The sequence below is a fragment of the Musca autumnalis genome, unplaced genomic scaffold (genome assembly GCF_047663935.1).
Source record: "Musca autumnalis isolate F117 unplaced genomic scaffold, ASM4766393v1 scaffold_197, whole genome shotgun sequence".
Taxonomy (NCBI): domain Eukaryota; kingdom Metazoa; phylum Arthropoda; class Insecta; order Diptera; family Muscidae; genus Musca; species Musca autumnalis.
Genome location: NW_027411752.1, coordinates 30,845 through 55,190, shown reverse-complemented (window position 1 = coordinate 55,190; position 24,346 = coordinate 30,845). Strand labels below are relative to the sequence as shown.

The 24,346-nt window shown below is 33.9% G+C and overlaps 1 protein-coding gene across 1 annotated transcript; it reads left to right on the top strand.

The window, feature by feature from the left end:
- The first annotated feature begins 679 nt into the window (after positions 1 to 679).
- Positions 680 to 24,252, top strand: eg (eagle). Its single transcript, XM_073964576.1, has 2 exons — positions 680 to 771; positions 22,514 to 24,252. The coding sequence occupies exons 1-2, from the start codon at positions 694 to 696 to the stop codon at positions 23,663 to 23,665; spliced, it is 1,230 nt and encodes a 409-aa protein (XP_073820677.1). The 5' UTR covers positions 680 to 693; the 3' UTR covers positions 23,666 to 24,252.
- Positions 24,253 to 24,346: the final 94 nt, after the last annotated feature.

Genomic DNA, 24,346 nt, shown 5'->3' with positions numbered 1-24,346 from the left:
GTCACCAATATCGCCATTAACATAACCCTGCTGATTGCTGCTGGAGGTGGTGTTGGTGGTCGTGTTAATGCAAAATACCTTTTTGAAGACGCCAGCACCACCTCCACCTACTTTCCCAACGCATCTTAATGGTCTAGCCAGCTTCATTTGCTTCTTACAAAATGAAAATACAAATCTGTTTTTACAACATTTGCATTTCAGAGCTTCCAATATTTTTTCTGGCAAACTTTAATTATGCAAAAATGAAAACCAATTGCATTTTGACGAGAAAAACAACAACGCGCCTTGTTGTTTATGACAACCATAAAATGCTGCCTGTACGCAACTAAAGTGATGTTGGAAAATTTTTTATTTGCTCTTCAAATGACCCAATGGTAACCACGGCACAGTAGGTCCCAATATTGCTGCAGGACAAAAAATTGATTTCGTTTTGTTATTGCTAAATATCACTCATCAAGTCGATTGGAAAACTACATCCCAGCAGTTGGCCTCATAATTTAAGTTTTAATTTCCCCCAAAAGACAAGACTAATCATGCCTGGATTGTTAAATTTTGCCTTTTAACTTCTTAATTAACAATTATGTAAATTTTTGAACTTTTACTTCTCCTATTTTGTAGGGAATATTTTACAAATGACATTTTTATTTGATTTTCAATTCGGTTTTATTTAATCATTTTTTTTTTGTATTTCAGATGAACCAGCTGTGTAAAGTATGCGGCGAACCAGCGGCTGGTTTTCATTTTGGAGCCTTTACATGTGAAGGTTGTAAGGTAAGTCTATTTTCATATATGGAAATATTGAAACTTTTTTGAATAAAAAGAACACAAAATCTTCTTATATAAAAACCAAATGTCCTTCTGTAGAAAAACACAAGGCCTTCTTATAGAATTCTTTCTTCTAAGACCACAAGGTCTTCTTAAGAAGATCTTGTGGTCTTCTATAAGAAGACCTTATAGTTTTCTATAAGATGACCTTGCGGTCTTCTATAAAAAGGTCATTAGGTATTCTATAAGAAGACTTTTGATCTTCTATAAGAATAACTTGTGATCTTCTATAGATCTTCGATGGGAAGACATTATGTTCTTCAATAGGAAGACCTTGTGTTCTTCTATAAGAAGACCTTGTGGTCTTCTATACGAAGACCTTGTGGTCTTCTGTACAAAGACCTTGTGGTTTTCTTTACAAAGACCTTGAGAACTTCTATACGAAGACCTTGTGGTCTTCTATACGAAGACCTTGTGGTCTTCTGTACGAAGACCTTGTGGTCTTCTATACGAAGACCTTGTGGTCTTCTATACGAAGACCTTGTGGTCTTCTATACGAAGACCTTGTGGTCTTCTATACGAAGACCTTGTGGTCTTCTATGCGAAGACCTTGTGGTCTTCTATACGAAGACCTTTTGGTTTTCTATGCGAAGACCTTGTTGTCTTCTATACGAAGACCTTGTTGTCTTCTATACGAAGACCTTGTGGTCTTCTATACGAAGACCTTGTGCTCTTCTATACGAAGACCTTGTGCTCTTCTATGCGAAGACCTTGTGGTCTTCTATACGAGGACCTTGAGGTCCTCTATACGAGGACTTTGAGGTCCTCTACACGTGGACCTTGAGGCCCTCTATACGAAGACCTTGTGATCTTCTATACGCAGACCTTGTTGTCTTCTATACGAAGGCCTAGTGTCTTCTATACGAAGACCTTGTGGTTCTATACGAAGACCTTGTGGTCTTCTATAAGAGGTCCTTGAGGTCCTCTACACGAGGACCTTGAAGTCCTCTATACGAGGACTTTGAGGTCCTCTAAACCTGGTCCTTAAGGACCTCTATACGAAGACTTGTGGTCTTCTTTACGCAGACCTTTAAAAAAAACACGAATTCTTAAAAAAATATTTTAAAAAAATCCACAAATTTTTAAATAAATATTTTTATACATTTCCACGAATTCTTAAAAAAAATTAATTTTTAAAATTATTTTTAAAAATTCAAAAAACAAAATTTTAGAAAATCCTCTAATTTTTTAAAAAAATATATTATTATTTCACAGAATCCACGGATTGTTAAAAAATATTTTAAAGAAGTTGTTAAAAAATATTTTTACACAATAAACGAATTGTTACATAAATATTTTTAAGAAATTGTAAAAAAATATTTTTAAAAAATCCACGAATTCTTAAAAAATATTTTGAAAAAAATCAACGAATTCTTCAAAAAATATTTTAAAAAATTTACGAATTGTTAAAAAAATATTTTTAAGAAATTGTTAAAAAATATTTTTAAAAAACCCACGAATTCTTAAAAAGTATTACAAAAATCCACGAATTTTTAAAAAAATATTTTGAAAAAATTCACGAAATCGTAAACAAATATTTTTAAAAAATCCACGAATTCTTAAAATAAAATTTTTAAAAAAATCCACAAATTCTAAAAAATATATTATTAAAAAATCCATGATTTCTTAAAAAAAATTTTAAAAATCCACGAATTCTTAAAAAAATTTAAAAAAATCAACGAATTCTTAAAAAATTTTAAAAAATCCACGAAATCTTGAAAAATATTTTTGAAGAATCCGCGAATCCTTAAAAAATATTTTTAAAAATCCACGAATTCTTAAAAAAATATTTTTAAAAAGTCCACGAATTCCTAAAAAATATTTTTAAAAAATCCACAAATTCCTACAAAATCCGAGCATTCTTAAAAATCCACTCATTTTAAAAAATACTTTTGAAAATTCCATGAATTCTTAAAAAATATTTTTAAAAAAATATTTTTTAAAAATCCACGATTTTTCAGAAAAATATTTTTAAACACTTCTTAAAAAATATTTTTAAAAAATTAAAGAATTCTTAAAAAATATTTTTTTAAAATCCACGATTTTTCAGAAAAATATTTTTAAACAATTCTTAAAAAATATTTTTAAAAAATTAACGAATTCTTAAAAAATATTTTTAAAAAATCCACGAATTCTTAAAAAGTATTTTAAAAAATTCACGAACCATTACAAAATTTTTTTAGAAAATCAACGAATTCTTAAAAAAATATTTTAAAAAAATCACGAATTCTTAAAAAATATTTTTAAAAAATCCACAAAATCTTAAAAAAAATATTTAAAAAAAATCCACGAATTCATAAAAATAGAAGTTTTTAAAAAATGCACAAATTCTTAAAAAATATTTTAAAAAAATCTACGAATTCCTAAAAATATTTTTTTTAAATCCACGAATTCTTAAAAAGTATTTTTAAAAATTTCACGATTTTTTAGAAACATATTTTTAAAAAATTTTAAAAAAAAATTCTTTAAAAATAATTTTAAAAAATCCACGAATTCTTAAAAAATATTTTTAAAAAATCCACGAATTCTTAAAAAATATTTTTAAAAAATCCACGAATTCTTAAAAAATATTTTTAAAAAATCCACGAATTCTTAAAAAATATTTTTAAAAAATCCACGAATTCTTAAAAAATATTTTTAAAAAATCCACGAATTCTTAAAAAATATTTTTAAAAAATCCACGAATTCTTAAAAAATATTTTTAAAAAATCCACGAATTCTTAAAAAAATATTTTTAAAAAATCCACGAATTCTTAAAAAATATTTTTAAAAAATCCACGAATTCTTAAAAAATATTTTTAAAAAATCCACGAATTCTTAAAAATTTTTTTAAAAAATCCACGAATTCTTAAAAAATATTTTTAAAAAATCCAAGAATTCTTAAAAAATATTTTTAAAAAATCCACGAATTCTTAAAAATATATATTTGAAAAATCCACGAATTCTTACAAAATATTTTTAAAAAATCGAAATCTTAAAAAAATATTTAAAAAAAACCAACAAATTCTTAAAAATAAAAGATTTTAAAGAAATTCACAAATTCTTAAAAAAATATTTAAAAAAATCAACGAATTCCTAAAAAGTATTTTTAAAAAATCCACGAATTCCTAAAATATTTTTTTAATTCACGAATTCTAAAAAAGTATTTTTTAAAAAATCCACGAATTTTTACAAAATATTTGTAGAAAATCCACAATTTTTTAGAAAAATATTTTAAACAATTCTTAAAAAATATTTTTAAAAAACCCAATATTTTCAATATTTAAAAAAAAAATGCTAAAAAATCCAAGAATTCTTAAAAAAATTAAAAAATCCACGAATTCTTAAAAATATTTTTAAAAAATCCCCAAATTCTTAATAAATATATTTTAAAAAATCCACGAATTTAAAAAAAAATTAATTATCCACGATTTATTAAAAATTGTTGTTTAAAAATCCACAAATCTATATATATAAAAATGGTGTAAAAAATGTATAGTAATTCATAAAATGAGAACGGCTAGGCCGATTTCTGTAAAATTTTTTGTCAGTTATTCGCATTTTCGTGAAGAAGGTCTTTACGGAAGAAAATTGTGGAAAATCCCTGTGGAAAAGTCGGAAAATTGGAAAAATCGAAAATTGAGTTTTTGTATGAAATTTTATTCCTTAATAGCGAGACGAAGTTCGCCGGGTCCGCTAGTTCTTAATAAATATTTAAAAAAATCCCCGAATTCTTAATATTATTATAATATTATTTTTAAAAAATTCCCAAATTCTTAAAAAATATTTTTGAAAAATCCACGATTTCTTCAAAAAATATTTTTAAAAATTCCACACATTTTTAATGAATATTTTTAAAAAATCCACAAAGTTTTAATGAATATTTTTAAAAAATCTACGAATTCTTAAAAATTCTTTTTAAAAAATGTCCGAATTCTTAGAAAATTATTTTTAAAAAATTCCAAAATTCTTAAGAAATATTTTTAAAAAACTCCCGAATTCTTGAAAATATATTTTTAAAAAATCAATGATTCTTAAAACAATTTTTTTAAATTCACGAATTTTTAAAAATTATTTCTAAAACATCGACGAATTCTTAAATTTTTTATTAAAAATTTACAGAATATTACGAGAGGCATAGTTTGGATCAAATCGATTGATCCATTCGAGAGTTGTCGTTCGCACCGGCCAGCCAACAGAGGGACGGATGGGCAAAATCGATTGCAAATTCTCCCAAACATTCTTGGGGTTATTTCAATGAAACATATTTATCAACGTATCAAAGTGTATATCACCTCGTCAGCTTATAGGCGGAGGGTAAAATCAGCAGCCGGGGGATACTTGGATTGGTTTGGGATACATGGATTGGTTTGTAAATATCGGAAAATCCTTGATTCAAAATTAATATGAATAGTTTATTGACGTCTGGAGTAAAAGAGTGGTAATTGTAATTGGGGTTGTCAAAATATTAAAAAGTAGATTTAAATGCTTTCTGAGGTACCTCTCTCATATTGGCTACTCTGAATACCATTTATAATTGCTAATTACCCTTAAACGCTTTTTAATATGATTTCTTCACGCTACCCATATTACGGAAACAAAAATAAACTACCGTTTATAACCAATAACCTTATTGACCTCTAACCACAAAACAATACATAAAAACTTCATATAAAATATGAATGAAATATAAATTAATGGGTGAACTGGATACCGCTACATAGCTTATATTACAAATATGCGTAACTAATTTTGGACATTATTGTCCAGGATCATAAAGAAATCAAAACGAGCAAAAAAATAGAACTCATCAATAGATTTTGCTGATTTGCCAAAAAAAAGCAATTCATAGTCTCAGATTTTGTGCCAATTCATGTGAAATTTGAATAACAAAATTGTGCCCTTACAAATGTTTTCTTGTAATGACTGGTTTCAAGAGACAAGCCTCCAAAAACTTTTCATTGATCTTCATTGTTAAACATTGAACTTTTCTTTTTTATTTAAAGCAATAGTTGTTGTTGTCCCAGCATGGTTTTGTGTAAAGATTTCCCTTTTACCTGCTCCTCACCAGCTGTGAACTTTGTTTTGTAAAGGCATGACTCAACTAACCTAGCAAAAAGTTATACACAAATCTATTGATCGATCATCGATCGACTCATGCTATTGATCATCATTTGAAAATGTGAGACACATTCGTTTTCTGCCAACTCATCTAATATGTGTGTAATTTTATATTGATTGACTGCATTTTCATATAGTTTGCTTTACTCTTTTTTTGTTCACAAATTCAATGAAGATCTTTTTTTAGGAGAGAGAAAAAAAGTACATTCAATAAACATTGTGTTGTATTTTTGCAAAGCAAAAACTATGAAAAGATTTGATTTTTTTAAAGACCACCTCATTCACTTGAAATTTTGTTCCCATCATTTGATAAGTTATAATTTTCGTTGTGTTCCCCATTTTTTCTTTGTTGGGTTAATTAAAAATCGATTTAGTTTTTGTTTTTGGCTTTCAACAAACACATGATTTTGCTTGTTTTTTGATTCAAGATCTATTAAGAGAGCAACCCCTGCCCTAGCCCATCATTAATGAGTTCAATATGAAATTATTGATTTCTTTGTTTTGCAATTTACTGAAGGTGGTTCCGCACATGTGGGGATTTAATTTATAAAAGATTTTGGTTTTTGTTTTTTTTTTACCAAAATTAATGTGAGAATTTATTAAATGCTATGGTCATATAATTTTTATGAAAATATGCAACAATGAGCAATTTTCATGGGAAGATATATGTATGGGCATTAGGTGCATTTTGCAGATATTTGACCTTGATTATTACTTCCACCTAAAATGGAATTGAGAAATCTTAACTTCAGTCATAGAGCAGGTTTACCTATACATGTTATAATAATTAATTTGTTTCAAGCGTAGAATTTGAACCCAATATTTTTCTAAGCGTGGATTTATAATCAAAATTTTTTAAAGAATGGATTCTTAATAAATCTCTCCTCAAGGTCATTTTCCATCGCAGTCGGACAGTCCATAAGGTACTTAGATTCGGGGAAGAGATGTAGTTTCACTCCATCCAACTTTGTTAGCAGATAATAACACAGTAAAGACCCAGGTACTTAGCTTCGCGAAAGAGGTGTAGGATCATTCCATCCATATAGCAGATAATAACAGATACTTCTCTTTCTTTCGAACAGTACAGTCCTATTTTAGCCGAGACAGTTTTGAGCACTTTGCATAAGTGTATGTATGTGACTTTCACCTCTCCACAGACCAGGGCCCTATTCCACGAAACAACTTTTCATTTTGCACTTAGCAATATTTTTGATAACTCGCAAATTTTTGCGTTCCACAGAATTCCTATTTCTGATAAGTTGCTAATGATAAGTTGAGTTTGCCAATTTTAAAAAAAAAAAGTTGCTCTCTTTTTGATTTCTGTTCCACAAACGTTTCCTCCGCTAACTGAAAAGTTGTAACTGCAAAGTGTATTTTGCTAAGATTTTGCAAAAAAATTGTGCTCCTTCGTTCCACAGAAAACTTTGCATTTTGGTTTTGCAGACTAAATATTGATAAGTTAGCCTAAAATTTGCGGGGTAAACGTTCTCTTTGCCAATGTACACGTTTCGACGGGAGATTTTGTTCAGAAATAGGGAAAACACGGTAATGACAAGAAATTATAAGGATCGAATTACTTTTTTCCGATCTTTCACCCTTCGAACCAACCACCCACTCCGAACTTCCACCCTAGCAACAATCCCATTCCGAACTTCCAACCTCCACCAACCCATTCCGAACATCCACCCTGCGAAGCACCCCACGCCGAACTTTCAACGTTAGAACCAACCCATTACGAACTTCCACCCTGCGATGCACTCCATTCCGAACTTCCAAACTCCGAAGACTAAACTATTTGAGAGTTTATTTTTATTTTATTTCATTTTATTATGTTTTATTTTATTTCACTTTATTATATTTTGTTTTAATTTTTTTAATTTAATTTAATTTTTTCACTTTATTTTATTTTATTTTATTTTATTTTTCTTTATTTTATTTAATTTTTTTATTTTATTTTGTTTTACTTTATTTTATTTAATTTTATTTTGCTTTATTTTATTTAATTTTATTTTACTTTTTTATTTTATTTTATTTAAATATAATTTAATTTATTTTATTTTGTTTTACTTTATTTTATTTTATTTCAAGACTAAACTATTTGAGAGTTTATTTTTATTTTATTTCATTTTATTATGTTTTATTTTATTTCATTTTGTTTTATTTATATTTTGTTTTAATTTTTTTAATTTAATTTAATTTTTTCACTTTATTTTATTTTATTTTTCTTTATTTTATTTAATTTTTTTATTTTATTTTGTTTTACTTTATTTTATTTAATTTTATTTTGCTTTATTTTATTTAATTTTATTTTACTTTTTTTATTTTATTTTATTTTATTTTATTTTATTTTATTTTATTTAAATATAATTTAATTTATTTTATTTTATTTTACTTTAATTTTTTATTTTATTTTTTATTTTATTTTATTATTTTATTTTATGTTATTTTATTTTATTTAAATATAATTTAATTTATTTTATTTTGTTTTACTTTATTTTATTTCACTTCATTTTATTTCATTTAATTTTTTTATGTTATTATTTTATTTTATTTTATTTTATTTTATTTTATTTTATTTTATTTTATTTTATTTTATTTTATTTTATTTTATTTTATTTTATTTTATTTTATTTCATTTTATTTTATTTTATTTTATTTTATTTTATTTTATTTTATTTTATTTTACTTTATTTTATTTAAATATAATTTAACTATTTTATCTTGTTTTACTTTATTTTATTTTATTTTATTTTATTTTATTTTATTTTATTTTATTTTATTTTATTTCACTTCATTTTATTTCATTTAATTTTTTTATTTTATTTCATTTTATTTATTTTATTTTGTTTTACTTTATTTTATTTTATTTAACTTCATTTTATTTCATTTAATTTTTTTATTTTATTTTATTATTATATTTTATTTTATTTCTGGTCCTGCCACCTTGGCTTCTTTGCAGCCTGTAAAAGTCCCTAAACCCGATTTTTCCTCCGCTTTACCAAAGCCTCCCGGCTTTAAGTTGGACTTAGCGGAAGACCCCTTCATCAATGTTCTCCTTTACGAAGGTCATTAGGTTTAGGTGTAGACTCTTTAGCATCTGTCATTCGCTTCTGGGTTGAGTTCGGCTTCGGATCAGAGATCGACTCCACCTTTTTTGCTTTGGGTAATAAGTTTTGTATCTTCTACTTGTTGTGCTTGTCACGGCAGGCTTTTTAGAGGCTTTGATTTGAGCAGGGGTCGGAACGAATATCTAGTCCACCTGAAGTTCTCGTCGGGGTACACAAGGTAAAGTTCTCTCGAACTTCTTCAACATGCTTCTGATGAAAAAAACCCCCTTCTCGGTATGCAAATTCGGGTCTCGTCCCACAAATCTCAGTAGATAGGTTCCAGCACGTTTATAGCGCTTTGTATCTTTTTCTTCTCTAGCAGATCTGTCCTTAGGATAATTGGCTGTTGTTGGAGCTTCCTTGGATTCCCCATCATCAGTCAATCCTGCCTTCGAAGTTTACTACCCGCATGTTCCGATACATGACCATCTGGAACTGGACTTGCATCTGGTTGAACATCTGAGTCAATTTCTATTTTACTCTTGTCAATTTTACTCTTGTCTTCCCCAGTTGACTTGGCTGGGATCACCGTGGTGCCCAGCTCGTCATCACTTAAGTTGAGTAGCATGCTCACTGGCAGCATGTCTTGATTCTGCTTATCTGGAACAAGACTATCCAGTTGGTCTAGAAGCTCTCTAGAAGATTTTTCTCTCTTAGCTATCCTTGATAGCCTTCAGAGTTCTGTGTAGGTCGTCCCTGCCCAAAGAATCGGTCTTGCCAGCCGTAGACTGGCTTGCATCCATCCTGGCTTCATAGTTGTCCGGTTCGGCAACTGTCCTATCGTTAATAATTTGTGAACTTGCAGCAAGTATAGCTGGAGGTCCCAAGGCATCCGCTTCCGGTCATACACCTTCTTGATGTTCGAGTTCCCTTTGTCGCCCTTTGCCAAAGAAGTCCCCTAATAGTCTCATTTGCGTAGTTCTTGGTGCGGTTTTGCCGAAACATTTGAAGGTATGGAGCTATTTTTATTTTTCTTCGACATACAGTGTTCGGCTCCGAGGGAGATCTGATCCTCTTTCCCGCTTTCGAATAAGTAGAGGGAGTGTCCGCGATATATTTTTAGAACATCCTCCCATATAGCCTTGTTGCTTCTTGAACCTGCGCCGTTGAGCCCCAGACAACTGTTTTCTATGTGTTCTGAGCTTTACAATGTTCTTGATCCTACCTGTATCTGAAAGCTTGCTCGAGCTTGAACTTCACACGAGTTCCTCAGTCTCCTCCACACTGTATTTTCCCTTAGGATGTATAAATACCACATCACCTTCGACCATAAATGCCAAGGCACCCACATATGTGGGAAATTTGCTGACGATCGCTTGATGGTGACAAGGTGTGACAAATCAATAACACCCGTCGTACTGTTATAATTTTATTACACTTTCCGCATATTTTGTTTTTGGAGAAACTCATAGTCATTTTATTTTCCGCTGCGAATATTGATTGCCTGAGTCAGGTGATCACACTATTCTGTTTAAAAATAGGTCATATTCTAGGCGATTTCCCCCAGTTTAGAACATTCTAGACATTCACATCCGATATGCCTGATGAGCTGAATTAAACCAACTGCGAACGAACGTAGCATATTGGTCGGGTGTGTGGGACTTCGCTAGAATTCACGTTTTCAATACAAACTCCTTAGGTCATGTTAGCTCGATTAAAATTCAATTAATTATAAACTGTGATAATTCGCCTCTCTCCAGTGTTCAATTTGAGTATGTTAGACTTGAATAGATGTAGGGTACAAATAAGTGATGCTAAAACTATTCATTAATTCCATATTTATGGTACACGAAACACTCATTTATTCTTCTTCTCCTTCATGCAGTTGTTCTTCAGAGCTATTTTCATATAACAATGACAGTGATTTTCTAAATCCGAGTACTGACTGCTGCTACTTCTGCCTTAAATAAGAACTTGTTATTTGGTGGGGTGTTTATTCTACATCTTCTTTTCTATTTGAATGCCACATCTGGTGGTTGATCTTAAACAAAATAAAATAAAACAACTTGTTGATGTATGTGAAGATGGTTTTGTAAAATGACCTTGACTTTTTGATTTGAACAACAAACAACAAAACAGAATATGCACAACTTTGAAAAATTGTATTTTGTTTTTCATAGTCATCAGCATTAAAGTAGCAGCAGCATCATTATCATCATGATTATTATAACGATTATGATGATCACCATCATCATTATCATCTCTCTTTGTGTTAACTGAACACATGCTCATTGTTTCTTTCATATGTTGCTAAAGTACCCTTTTTGACATTTGCCACTGTCAGCTGCTAGTCACGGAAGCTTGAGTACCTTTTATTCTATTCGTTTGTGGTGTCATAACTATAACACCAGACCAGCATGAGGTAGTTTGGCTGGTGACTGGCTCAGTTGAATTGGATAAATTGTTTATTTAATTAATATTTATTGTGCCATTTATATCTTCAGCAAATTAAACAAATGAAGAGTTGTGGATTTCATTACTAGAATTATAGAAAGGGTAAATTTGACGCCAGTTAAAGCTGAAGGTACTCCAAGGTGTTGAAATGAAAGAATGTTATACAAAACAAGTAAAAAAGTATTAGTCGACAGAGATATACCCTCAGCTTATGTGAATTGAAACTTTCATATACGGACAGATCGAATGTATTTAGGGTCTTATCATTATATTATATTTGTTACCCTTTTTGGGCATTTGAACTTGTCGACAAAAATTATGATTAAAGTTTAAAAGTTTTGCGGAGAAGTTACTTAAAGGAATGGACCGACATAGTCCATTATGGAAGAGAATCTTATTTTGAGAGTCATATTTTCCATAGATGTCGCGCCTCCAGTCATTTCAGTGGGTCATCGTATAACTTTTGGACCAATATGCCAGGAAGCATGGACTTGCCCACGGAAAACATAAAACCGCTGTAAACAGGACCACAACGAACAGCATTGATATACATTTCCAAAGCATCTTCGCGCAGACCCTAAACTACACATAGACACAAAAGTTGAACTTTTTTGGGGGAAGGAGTACTCTAAGGAGAAGATTGATATCGGCCATTTTAGAAGTTAAACTAAATTTGGACAAAATATTAGGAGATCCAAAGTTTGAATCAAATTGGTTGCCCCGTTCAAGAGACATCGTGCATACCATTTTTTATATATTGAGGGGAAGTATCGGAATCTGTTGCCCATCTTCGAACTTAAACTAAGCTTGGACAAAATATGACAAGGTCAAATTTTGGACCAAATCGGTTGATCATGTCGGTGTCATGCTTAAATGTTCCATACGCAATTTTTTACTTTTTTGAGATATAGGTGGTTTCTAGGATCGGTTTCTTAGTCGGAATTTTCCTATCTGCTCTAGTTTCCAAGATATCCACGTTTTGACGAGGAAGCATAAGTTTTTTCCAGGCATAAAACTAATATTTTTATAACCCACAAGTTTAAAAACACATTTAACAAGTAAAAAAGTATCAGTTGCCTTCGCCGACAGAGATATACCCTCAGCCTGTGTATATTGAAACAATTCTTCCCAAAAAACGTATGTATTTAGGGGGTTTTAAAAATGTTGGGCGTATAAACCGACAAAAATATTGATTAGGATTAAAGATCAAAAGTTTTGCGGAGGAGATACTTAAAGGAATGGATCGACATTGGCCATTTTGGAAGTGGATCTCCAGCCACTACATATGGTGCCATGGCGGGTTTTTTACACCCTTCGGGCTGTTTGCTCAAGATGTATGGACTTGCCCCTGAAAAAATTTTTACCATTTTAATTGAGGCAGCGAATGCAAGTTGCTTCAACAAAAATCAAAGTGATACGATAGCAGGTCTTTAAGTGAATTTATCCGAAATTTTGTGTGGGAGGTACCGGATGGAGTGGACAAATATAGTCCATATTTGAACCTGATCTTGATCTGGAAGATATATGAGGATGTGTAAAGTATGGACCAAATCGGTCGCTCCCATCAAGAGTTATCGTGCGCACTATTTTTCCGAACATTTTTGAACTTTTGTGGGGGAGGTACCAGAAGGAGTGGACCGATATGGCTTATCTTCGAACTTAAACTAAGTTTGCACAAAATATTACGAAGGCCACATTTTGGACCGAATCGGCAGGTGCGTTCGAGAGTTATCTTGGGCTCCAACCACTTCACACGGTGTCATAGGGGTTTTTTGTAACTTTCAGGCTATTTTCTCAGAAAGTATGGACTTGCCCCTGACGAAACTTATACCGTCGCATAGGAAGCAGTGAATACAAAATGCTACAACAAAAAACCAAAGCGATTCGAGAGCAGGTCCTAAAATGAACTTTTCCGAAATTTTGTGTGGGAGGTACCCGAAGGAGTGGACCTATTGAGTCCATATTGAACATCATCTAACTCTGGTAGAAATTTCACGATGTGCAAAGTATGGACCATGTCTGCATTTTTATCCCCTCAAACATAGCCTTTTCTCTGGAGGGCAAATTTGGCCGATGAAGCTTTTACATGAGGAGAGCATCATTAGACCTTTCCATTAATGCCAATACTTCATTTTCTTTACTTACTTAGCTGGCCTATTCCAGAACATTTGTGCCATAAGCCGAACTAAGAAAATATATCCAATTCATTCTGTGTGTTGCTTCCCTTTCTGGAATACCGCGCCTTTTCATGTCTTCATTTACTTGTTTGCTCCATCTAAGCTTAGGCCTGCAAATTCTGCCTGCACCGCCATGTGGAACGTATTTATACGCATTTTTTGCGGGTTCATTATCGCTCATTCTTATGATATGGCCAATGCAATCGTTGCATCTCGATAAGCTTAACTATACTGATGTCGTTATTTAGCAAATACAGCTCGTGGTTCATACGACGTCGATACTCAACGTCAACGCAGATTGGTCCATAGATCTTTCGAAGAAATTTTCTCTCAAACACACCAAGCACTGCCTTGTCTGCTTGCGCAAGTACCCAGGCTTCGGAACCATACATCAGCACTGGTAGTATCAGTGTTTTGTAAAGCGTTATTTTTGTTTGACGAGTTGTGGCTTTGTTTTTGAAGTGCTTACTTAAGCCAAAGTAGCATCTGTTGGCCAATACAATTCTTCTTTTTATTTCACAACTAATGTCGTTTGTTGTGTTTACGGCAGTGCCGAGGTATACGAAGTCTATTACTACCTCAAAATTATAGGAACCAACTTCAAGAGTTAATCGGATCTCAATGGACGCATTGCGCGTCGACACCATCAACTTGGTCTTCTCGCCGTTTACCGCCAAACCCACTTGAGCAGATTCTCCTTCGACCTTCATGTAGATATCGGTTACTTCTTCTACTGATCGTCCCATGATGTCTATATCATCAGCATAAGCATGTAATTTGTGGCTATTGGTGTAGATTGTGCCACTTCTTTTGACGTTTGCCTCTCGTATAACCTTTTCTAGCAGGATGTTGAAAAGATCACACGAAAGGCTGTCTCTTTGCCTGAAACCTCTTTTGGTACAACACTCTTCGGAGAGGGTCTTTCCTATTTTAACTGAAGATATTGTGTCAGTTAGAGTCAATTTACAAAGCCGAATGAGATTTGCGGGGATACCAAATTCAGACATGGGTTGGAATACCTTTGAACGTAGCGGGCTGTCGAAGGCTGCTTTATAATCGACAAAAAGGTGGTAGGTGTCGATCTGCATCTCTTGGGTCTTCTCCAGGATTTGCCGTCTTCGCTACTATCGGATACCAACAGTTTGGAAAAATGCTCTTTCCATATCCTCAGCACACTATCTGTACCAGTTACCAGATTACCTTGCTGGTCTCTACAGGAGGATATGCCAGTTCCAAAGCCATCAGTTTGATGTTTCACTCTTTGGTAGGACTTTCGGACTTCATTCTGGCTCCTGTATATCTCGATTTTTTCACACTCCCGTCTTTCCATTTCTCTCTTTTTCCTCCGTAAAAGATGTTTCTCTTCTCTTCTTTTCTCGCGATACTTTTCTCATGCGCTACGTGTTGCTACTGATTGTAGAGTCGCCCTATATGCCACATTTTTCTCTTCGGTAGCAGCACGACACTCCTGGCCATACCATGGACTCCTTGATGGAGGTCTCTGGTATCCAAGTATGGATTTTGCGGCTGTTTGAATGGAGTGAGCAATATTTTGCAATTGTGCTGATATGTCATCGGAATGAGGAGTGCTTTCTATATTTTTATTTGAAAAAATTTCCTATTAGGCAATTGGGCTAGTTGAGTGGAATATGCTGTGGCAATCTGTTGTGTTTGCAGCCTATCGATGTCCAACTTCCGTGTTGTATCTGTTCGTGCTTTATTTGCAACGTTTAGACGGGTACGTACCTTTGCTGCAACAAGGTAGTGATCCGAATCTATGTTTGCTCCTCGGAACGATCGTACATCCAACACGCTCGATGAATATCTTCCATCTATCACAACATTATCAATTTGATTACTTGTTCTTTAATCTGGCGACAGCCCGGTGCCCTTATGAATATCGAGATGCTTAAATCTGATACTGCTAACTACCATGTTTTTTGCAGCTGCAAAGTCCATCAGCCTCATACCGTTGTCTGATGTTTTACTGTGGAGACAGAATTTCCGGACTGCTGGGCCAAAGATATTCTCCTTTCTAATTTTGGCATTAAAATAGAATAATTTTATTGTCATGGGCAGGACAACGGTCATAAGTTTCTTCTAAGCGCTCGTAAAATATATCTTTGGTCTGTTCGTCCTTTTCTTCAGTGGGAGCATGAGCGCAAATAAAGCTGAGAATTTTTTGTTTTTTAATCGGATTGTGACGAGTCTTTCATTCACTGGGGTGAGGCTGGAGACCAGATATTTTAATCTCCGACCAACTACAAATCCGCAACCAAACTCATGCTTTGTGTCATGGCAGTTATAATACAGTGCGTCACCTTTAGGTGTTGTTGTGATGCCTTTCCCGTTCCATCGTATTTCCTGTATAACAGTTATATCGGCCTTGTACCTTTCAAGTACATATATCAATGCGTAGGCTGCACCTTCTCTGTAAAGAGTGCGAACATTCCAGGTGCAGATTCACAGATCGTAGTCCTTAAAACGTTTGCGGGGTTCGTCAACTTTAGAGGGGTTTGTTTTTCTTTTCTTTCGTTTTCTCATAGTAAGCTGCTTTTTCTAGGGGAGGGTTACTAACCCGACGCCCAACCCCAAGTTTGTAACGTTCTTATGGGTGAACGCGCTGCACATATTAGCTCACTACCTTTAACGGGTGTTAAAGCAACTCTCCAGGTGACACCACGTGGACGTCAGTACCCACTTGAGATGAAATAGGTACCAAGATAAATTCTGGGCTTTGTCATGTTAAAACCGGTCAGGACCGTTCCTTGGTGTCTTTCATACCCTACGTCACCCATTTTCTTTTAGGGGATAATTATTATTGTTTACAAAATTATATTTTTTTCGACAAAAGTTAATGGCCAAAAGGAGTGGCATAGGTTGTCCCATGGTCGACCATATCCGACTATAGTTTTGTCTTACCTATTTTACTTGTTACCACTTAATTTAATACCACCACTTTCTGAGCATACCTACTCTTCTTCGTTCTTAAAATTGTAATAGAAAATCCCCTTCTTAAAGCCAGTTTCCATAGCATGTTCTCGACTATTTGCCATTTCAAATTCTAAAGTTATCTTTACTTATAATTAAATGTAATTAATTTCAACAACAACACCAGCAACGTGTTTAAAATCCCTAGCTTATCTTTATGTAAATTTATGCAAAATGTTAACACTTGTAATCTATGATAATTTACAAAATGTTCTCTACGATAATCTGATTCAGATTTAAAGCCAAAGCTTCAGTTAGTTATTAATCTGAAGAGCATTTAGCAGCTAACAAAATGAAATGTTAATTAGAGATTTTTTTATTGGTATAAAAAGTTATGAGGGTTACCAGGCATGGGGTGGATTTTAAAAGAATAAAATGGGTAAACAGTTATGTGAGTTTTTTTTTCATAAAAAGAAGAATAAATCACTATACTTCATAATTAAAAGGATCTGTAATTTTTGGAGTTTGGTTCATAAACTAATATCGACAAGCAGATACCTACTAACTTAAGGAGTCCTCTGCAGAACATTTGACCCACAATTTGTTGCATTTATTTCCCACTTTTGAATAACATGTTTATTATCTCATCCTCCACTTTCGTACTCCATCTTAGACTTGGCCGCCCTGCAGACTGTAATATTTGGGTATTGCATTGATATTGTATTATCACTTTCTATAATAAACATTTCCCTTTAGATACTTTATAGAAAAAATATATATCTCACAAAAGGCAACCCTGGCCATCTATCTAAGAGCGTAAAATACTATCAGCTTTTATATAAATAATTGTAATTAATTATAATTACATTTTAAATTAGAAAGAAAACGTAGAACGTACAGGCCTAACAAATGGCTTTTAACGTAAGCCTGTTAACTCTGAAATGTAGACTAATGCGAATAAAAAGCACCACACTTTTTATTTTTTGCTCTATGTAATTATAACAAAATTATAGTTGAACTCATCTCTTTGTAAAATATGAACAACGTAAAGAGAATCTGGCAATTTTTTATGTGCCAAAGTTTAGAGGCTTTTAAAATGTAATTTACTTTCCAAAGCACACCCATAAAAGAAACCTCTTTGTAAGTGGCAAATAATTAATAGCTGAAAAACAAAACAAATATTTGAACTCATCTTTGGTGAGGTAGATGCTCCATTTTTATGATTTTTTAAGACGAACGAAATGAAAAACAAGCTAAAGCCGTAATGAAGCTTGAAAGTGTTAATTAAATTGAAATTAAAATGGTATTTTTAGAATAAGTCTATACGTCACAGAATACTTCACCGTCTTGTATAGGGTTTAAAAGAATTTATGGACCTCTATAGGTAAAAGAAGACCTAAAGGTCTTCAATAGGACATAGAAGTCCTCAAGGTCTTCTATACGACATAGAAGACCTTAAGGTCTTCTATACGACATAGAATACCTCAAGGTCTGCTATACGACATAGAAGACCTCAAGGTCTTCCATACGACATAGATGACCTCAAGGTATTCTATACGACATAGAAGACCTCAAGGTCTTCTACACGACAAAGAAGACCTCAAGGTCTTCTATACGACATAGAAGACTTCAAGGTCTTCTATACGACATAGAAGACCTCAAGGTCTTATACATGAAATGGAAGACCTCAAGGTCTTCTATATGAAATAGAAGACCTCAAGGTCTTCTATATTAAATAAAAGACCTCAAGGTCTTCTATATGAAATAAAAGACCTCAAGGTCTTCTATACGACATAGAAAGACCTAATGCTGTTCTATGCGGCATAGACGACCTCAAGGTCTTCTATACGACATAGAAGACCTCAAGGTCTTCTATACGACATAGAAGACCTCAAGGTCTTCTATACGACATAGAAGACCTCAAGGTCTTCTATACGACATAGAAGACCTCAAGGTCTTCTAAAAGACATAGAAGACTTCAAGGTCTTCTAAAAGACATAGAAGACCTCAAGGTCTTCTATACGACATAGAAGACCTCAAGGTCTTCTATATGACATAGAAGACCTCAAGGTCTTCTATATGAAATAGAAGACCTCAAGGTCTTTTATATGAAATAGAAGACCTCAAGGTCTTCTATATGAAATAGAAGACCTCAAGGTCTTCTATATGAAATAGAAGACCTCAAGGTCTTCTATATGAAATAGAAGACCTCAAGGTCTTCTATATGAAATAGAAGACCTCAAGGTCTTCTATATAAAATAGAAGACCTCAAGGTCTTCTATATGAAATAGAAGACCTCAAGGTCTTCTATATGAAATAGAAGACCTCAAGGTCGTCTATACGCAATAGAAGACCTCAAGGTCATCTATACGAAATAGAAGAAATCAGGGTCTTCTATACGTCATGGAAGACCTCAAGGTCTTCTATATGAAATAAAACACCTCAAGGTCTTCTATATGAAATAGAAGACCTCAATGTCATCTATACGAAATAGAAGACCTCAAGGTCATCTATACGAAATATAAGAAATCATGGTCTTCTATACGACATGGGAGACCTCAAGGCCTTCTTTACGACATAAAAGATCTCAAGGTCTTCAATGCGACATGGAAGATCTCAAGGTCTTCTATACGACATGGAAGATCTCAAGGTCCTAAAGCTCTTCTATGAGACATAGAAGACCTAAAGCTCTTCTATGAGACATAGAAGACCTAAAGCTCTTCTATGAGACATAGAAGACCTAAAGCTCTTCTATGAGACATAGAAGACCTAAAGCTCTTCTATGAGACATAGAAGACCTAAAGCTCTTCTATGAGACATAGAAGACCTAAAGCTCTTCTATGAGACATAGAAGTCCTAAAGCTCTTCTATGAGACATAGAAGACCTAAAGCTCTTCTATGAGACATAGAAGACCTAAAGCTCTTCTGTGAGACATAGAAGACCTAAAGCTCTTCTATGAGACATAGAAGACCTAAAGCTCTTCTATGAGACATAGAAGACCTAAAGCTCTTTTATGAGACATAGAAGACCTAAAGCTCTTCTATGAGACATAGAAGACCTAAAGCTCTTCTATGAGACATAGTAGACCTAACGCTCTTCTATGAGGTATAGAAGATCTAAAGCTCTTCTATGAGGTATAGAAGATCTAAAGCTCTTCTATGAGGTATAGAAGATCTAAAGCTCTTCTATGAGGTATAGAAGATCTAAAGCTCTTCTATGAGGTATAGAAGATCTAAAGCTCTTCTATGAGGTATAGAAGATCTAAAGCTCTTCTATGAGGTATAGAAGATCTAAAGCTCTTCTATGAGGTATAGAAGATCTAAAGCTCTTCTATGAGGTATAGAAGATCTAAAGCTCTTCTATGAGACATAGAAGACCTAAAGCTCTTCTATGAGACATAGAAGACCTAAAGCTCTTCTATGAGACATAGAAGACCTAAAGCTCTTCTATGAGACATAGTAGACCTAACGCTCTTCTATGAGGTATAGAAGATCTAAAGCTCTTCTATGAGGTATAGAAGATCTAAAGCTCTTCTATGAGGTATAGAAGATCTAAAGCTCTTCTATGAGGTATAGAAGATCTAAAGCTCTTCTATGAGGTATAGAAGATCTAAAGCTCTTCTATGAGGTATAGAAGATCTAAAGCTCTTCTATGAGGTATAGAAGATCTAAAGCTCTTCTATGAGGTATAGAAGATCTAAAGCTCTTCTATGAGGTATAGAAGATCTAAAGCTCTTCTATGAGACATAGAAGACCTAAAGCTCTTCTATGAGACATAGAAGACCTAAAGCTCTTCTATGAGACATAGAAGACCTAAAGCTCTTCTATGAGACATAGAAGACCTAAAGCTCTTCTATGAGACATAGAAGACCTAAAGCTCTTCTATGAGACATAGAAGACCTAAAGCTCTTCTATGAGACATAGAAGACCTAAAGCTCTTCTATGAGACATAGAAGACCTAAAGCTCTTCTATGAGACATAGAAGACCTAAAGCTCTTCTATGAGACATAGAAGACCTAAAGCTCTTCTATGAGACATAGAAGACCTAAAGCTCTTCTATGAGACATAGAAGACCTAAAGCTCTTCTATGAGACATAGAAGACCTAAAGCTCTTCTATGAGACATAGAAGACCTAAAGCTCTTCTATGAGACATAGAAGACCTAAAGCTCTTCTATGAGACATAGAAGACCTAAAGCTCTTCTATGAGACATAGAAGACCTAAAGCTCTTCTATGAGACATAGAAGACCTAAAGCTCTTCTATGAGACATAGAAGACCTAAAGCTCTTCTATGAGACATAGAAGACCTAAAGCTCTTCTATGAGACATAGAAGACCTAAAGCTCTTCTATGAGACATAGAAGACCTAAAGCTCTTCTATGAGACATAGAAGACCTAAAGCTCTTCTGTGAGACATAGAAGACCTAAAGCTCTTCTATGAGACATAGAAGACCTAAAGCTCTTCTATGAGACATAGAAGACCTAAAGCTCTTCTATGAGACATAGAAGACCTAAAGCTCTTCTATGAGACATAGAAGACCTAAAGCTCTTCTATAAGACATAGAAGACCTAAAGCTCTTCTATAAGACATAGAAGGCTTATAGTTCTTCTATGAGACATAGAAGACTTAAAGCTCTTCTATGAGAAGACCTAAAGCTCTTCTATGCGGCATAGAAGACCTAAAGCTCTTCTATGCGGCATAGAAGACCTAAAGCTCTTCTATGCGGCATAGAAGACCTAAAGCTCTTCTATGCGGCATAGAAGACCTAAAGCTCTTCTATGCGGCATAGAAGACCTAAAGCTCTTCTATGCGGCATAGAAGACCTAAAGCTCTTCTATGCGGCATAGAAGACCTAAAGCTCTTCTATGCGGCATAGAAGACCTAAAGCTCTTCTATGCGGCATAGAAGACCTAAAGCTCTTCTATGCGGCATAGAAGACCTAAAGCTCTTCTATGCGGCATAGAAGACCTAAAGCTCTTCTATGCGGCATAGAAGACCTAAAGCTCTTCTATGCGGCATAGAAGACCTAAAGCTCTTCTATGCGGCATAGAAGACCTAAAGCTCTTCTATGCGGCATAGAAGACCTAAAGCTCTTCTATGCGGCATAGAAGACCTAAAGCTCTTCTATGCGGCATAGAAGACCTAAAGCTCTTCTATGCGGCATAGAAGACCTAAAGCTCTTCTATGCGGCATAGAAGACCTAAAGCTCTTCTATGCGGCATAGCAGACCTAAAGCTCTTCTATGCGGCATAGCAGACCTAAAGCTCTTCTATGCGGCATAGCAGACCTAAAGCTCTTCTATGCGGCATAGCAGACCTAAAGCTCTTCTATGCGGCATAGCAGACCTAAAGCTCTTCTATGCGGTACATAAAAGACCAAGAGCTCTTCTATGCGGTACATAAAATACCAAGAGCTCTTCTATGCGGTACATAGAAGACCTAAAGCTCTTCTATGCGGTACATAGAAGACCTAATGCTCTTCTAAAGCTCTTCTATGCGGCATAGAAGACCTAAAGCTCATCTATGCGGCATAGAAGACCTAAAGCTCTTCTATGAGACATAGAAGAACTTAATCTCTCCTATGCGGCATAAAAGACCTAAAGCTCTTCTATGCGGCATAGAAGACCTAAAGCTCTTCTATGAGACATTGAAGAACTTAATCTCTCCTATGCGGCATAAAAGACCTAAAGCTCTTCTATGCGGCATAGAAGACCTAAAGCTCTTCTGTGAGACGTAGAAGATTTCGATCTCTGCTATGAGATATAGAAGACCTCAAGCTCTTCTATGGGCCTTCTGTAGTTCATGTGAGACCTTGAAGTTGATTATAGGGACTATAAGACCTCAAACTACCCAGACTGACCTTTTATGACCTAGATGTGCCCATTTTAATCTATTTAGACAAATATTCCTAAAAATTGTTATTCCATTTTTCTCTTTCTTAATTTTTAATATATCCAATACTTCTGATTTTCTCTTTTCAGTCATTCTTTGGTCGCACCTACAACAACATATCCGCCATCGCGGGCTGTAAAAATAACGGTGACTGTGTCATCAATAAAAAGAACCGCACAGCCTGCAAGGCCTGTCGTCTACGCAAATGCCTTTTAGTTGGAATGTCAAAAAGTGGATCACGCTATGGACGAAGATCAAACTGGTTCAAGATACATTGCCTGCTACAAGAACAACAAACAAACAGCGGATCAGGAGGACAAACCGGCAGTGGAAATTCGAACAGTAATTTAGAACAATTGGCGAGGCTGCATCAAATACATGCGCGACAAACCTATCAGGATAAGACAAATCCCTGTATAAAATCAGCCATAAGTGGGGCAACAGCCCTGAGCATACCCGGAACTAATAGCCATAATAATAATGTAAATACTTTGGCGGGAAATGTGGGGAGTAATTTAAGTAATTTTCTTAATCCTGCGAAATTTTTCAACGGTTCGGAGACGCTGTCAAGCGGCAACAATAACAGCAATAATAATAACAATAACAACAAAAGCCATAGTGAATCCCGCCTTAGTGATACACCCAGTGATTCGGGGGCCTCTTCAGCGGGAGATCCCACAGATGATTGTACTAGTACGGCAAGCCTTCGCCACCATAGCCATAGCCACCACAGTCACCAGCACCACCAACAATTGTTAAAATCTGAAAGGAATTGTAATTCTGCCCATCAGTCTTTGGATAATGGTACAAATGAGGAGGATTCCGATGAAAGGGAAAGGAGACGACAACAATTTCTACAAATATTTCGTAGTCATTCTGAGCCTCTGCATAGTCCATTTGCGCCGTTTGCATTTACACAACTACCACCGCCATCGACTGTCATAAGTTCGGCTGCTCTGGCAGGATCTCCACCGGCATTTATTTTACCCGCCTTAAAGAGTCAAGAGAGTTATCATAAACTGGATGGTGGTGATCATTCGGCTGCTGCTGCCGCCGACGATGATGCGGATGTTCAAGAAGAACCTATAGATTTGTCGCTGAAAAGTAGACATAGTCAAACGCCAGAAGAACAAGAGGCAAGCAAAAGTCTTACACCCGAACCTGAACTCGAGTGTTCGAAGGGAAGTGTGGGTGTACTCGATTTGACGCTGGTGCGATCAACACAAACCTTAACAGGATGAAACATGTACAAGTTGTTCTCATTTTATTAATTTTATATGTATTTTCTAAAAAAATCAGTATTTTTGAATTTTCATTTGTAAACTTTGAAACTAAAACATTCCAAATTTAGAACCCAGTGAATTTTATATTTATATTTAAAAATGCTTATAAATTTAGGCTCATTCCAAATTTTGGATAATTTCTATAACTTTATGTTTAATTTTATGAATTTTTAGTATAATTTAGATACATTCCAAATTTTGATTCCAGTGAATTATACCCTGTATACTATCCTTATTTCTATAAATTTTATAGCATAATTTTAGGCACAAATTTTAAATGTTTTATAGTGTATATATACAAAAAACATGGAGGTCATAGGAATTCCTTTTGTGCCATAAGGTCAACTTTAACATAAATAAATACCAAAATCCGCCATATAAAACAAAAAAGACAAAAAAAAAAATATTTATAAAAATATATTTCTGCCGTCTCAAAAATATATCGGAAAATAAGAACAATATCTTTTACCGTACACTTGAATATATTACTTGAAAATGACATCGTTTAAATATAGCATAGTTTTGGGCGTTATCAAAAAAAAAAATTCTGCATACTTTGAGAGTTTTTAAAATTCAAAATAGATAAGAATCATTTGGCTCTGCCAAAGGTAAATACCGTCACCCCATGACTGTACCAAA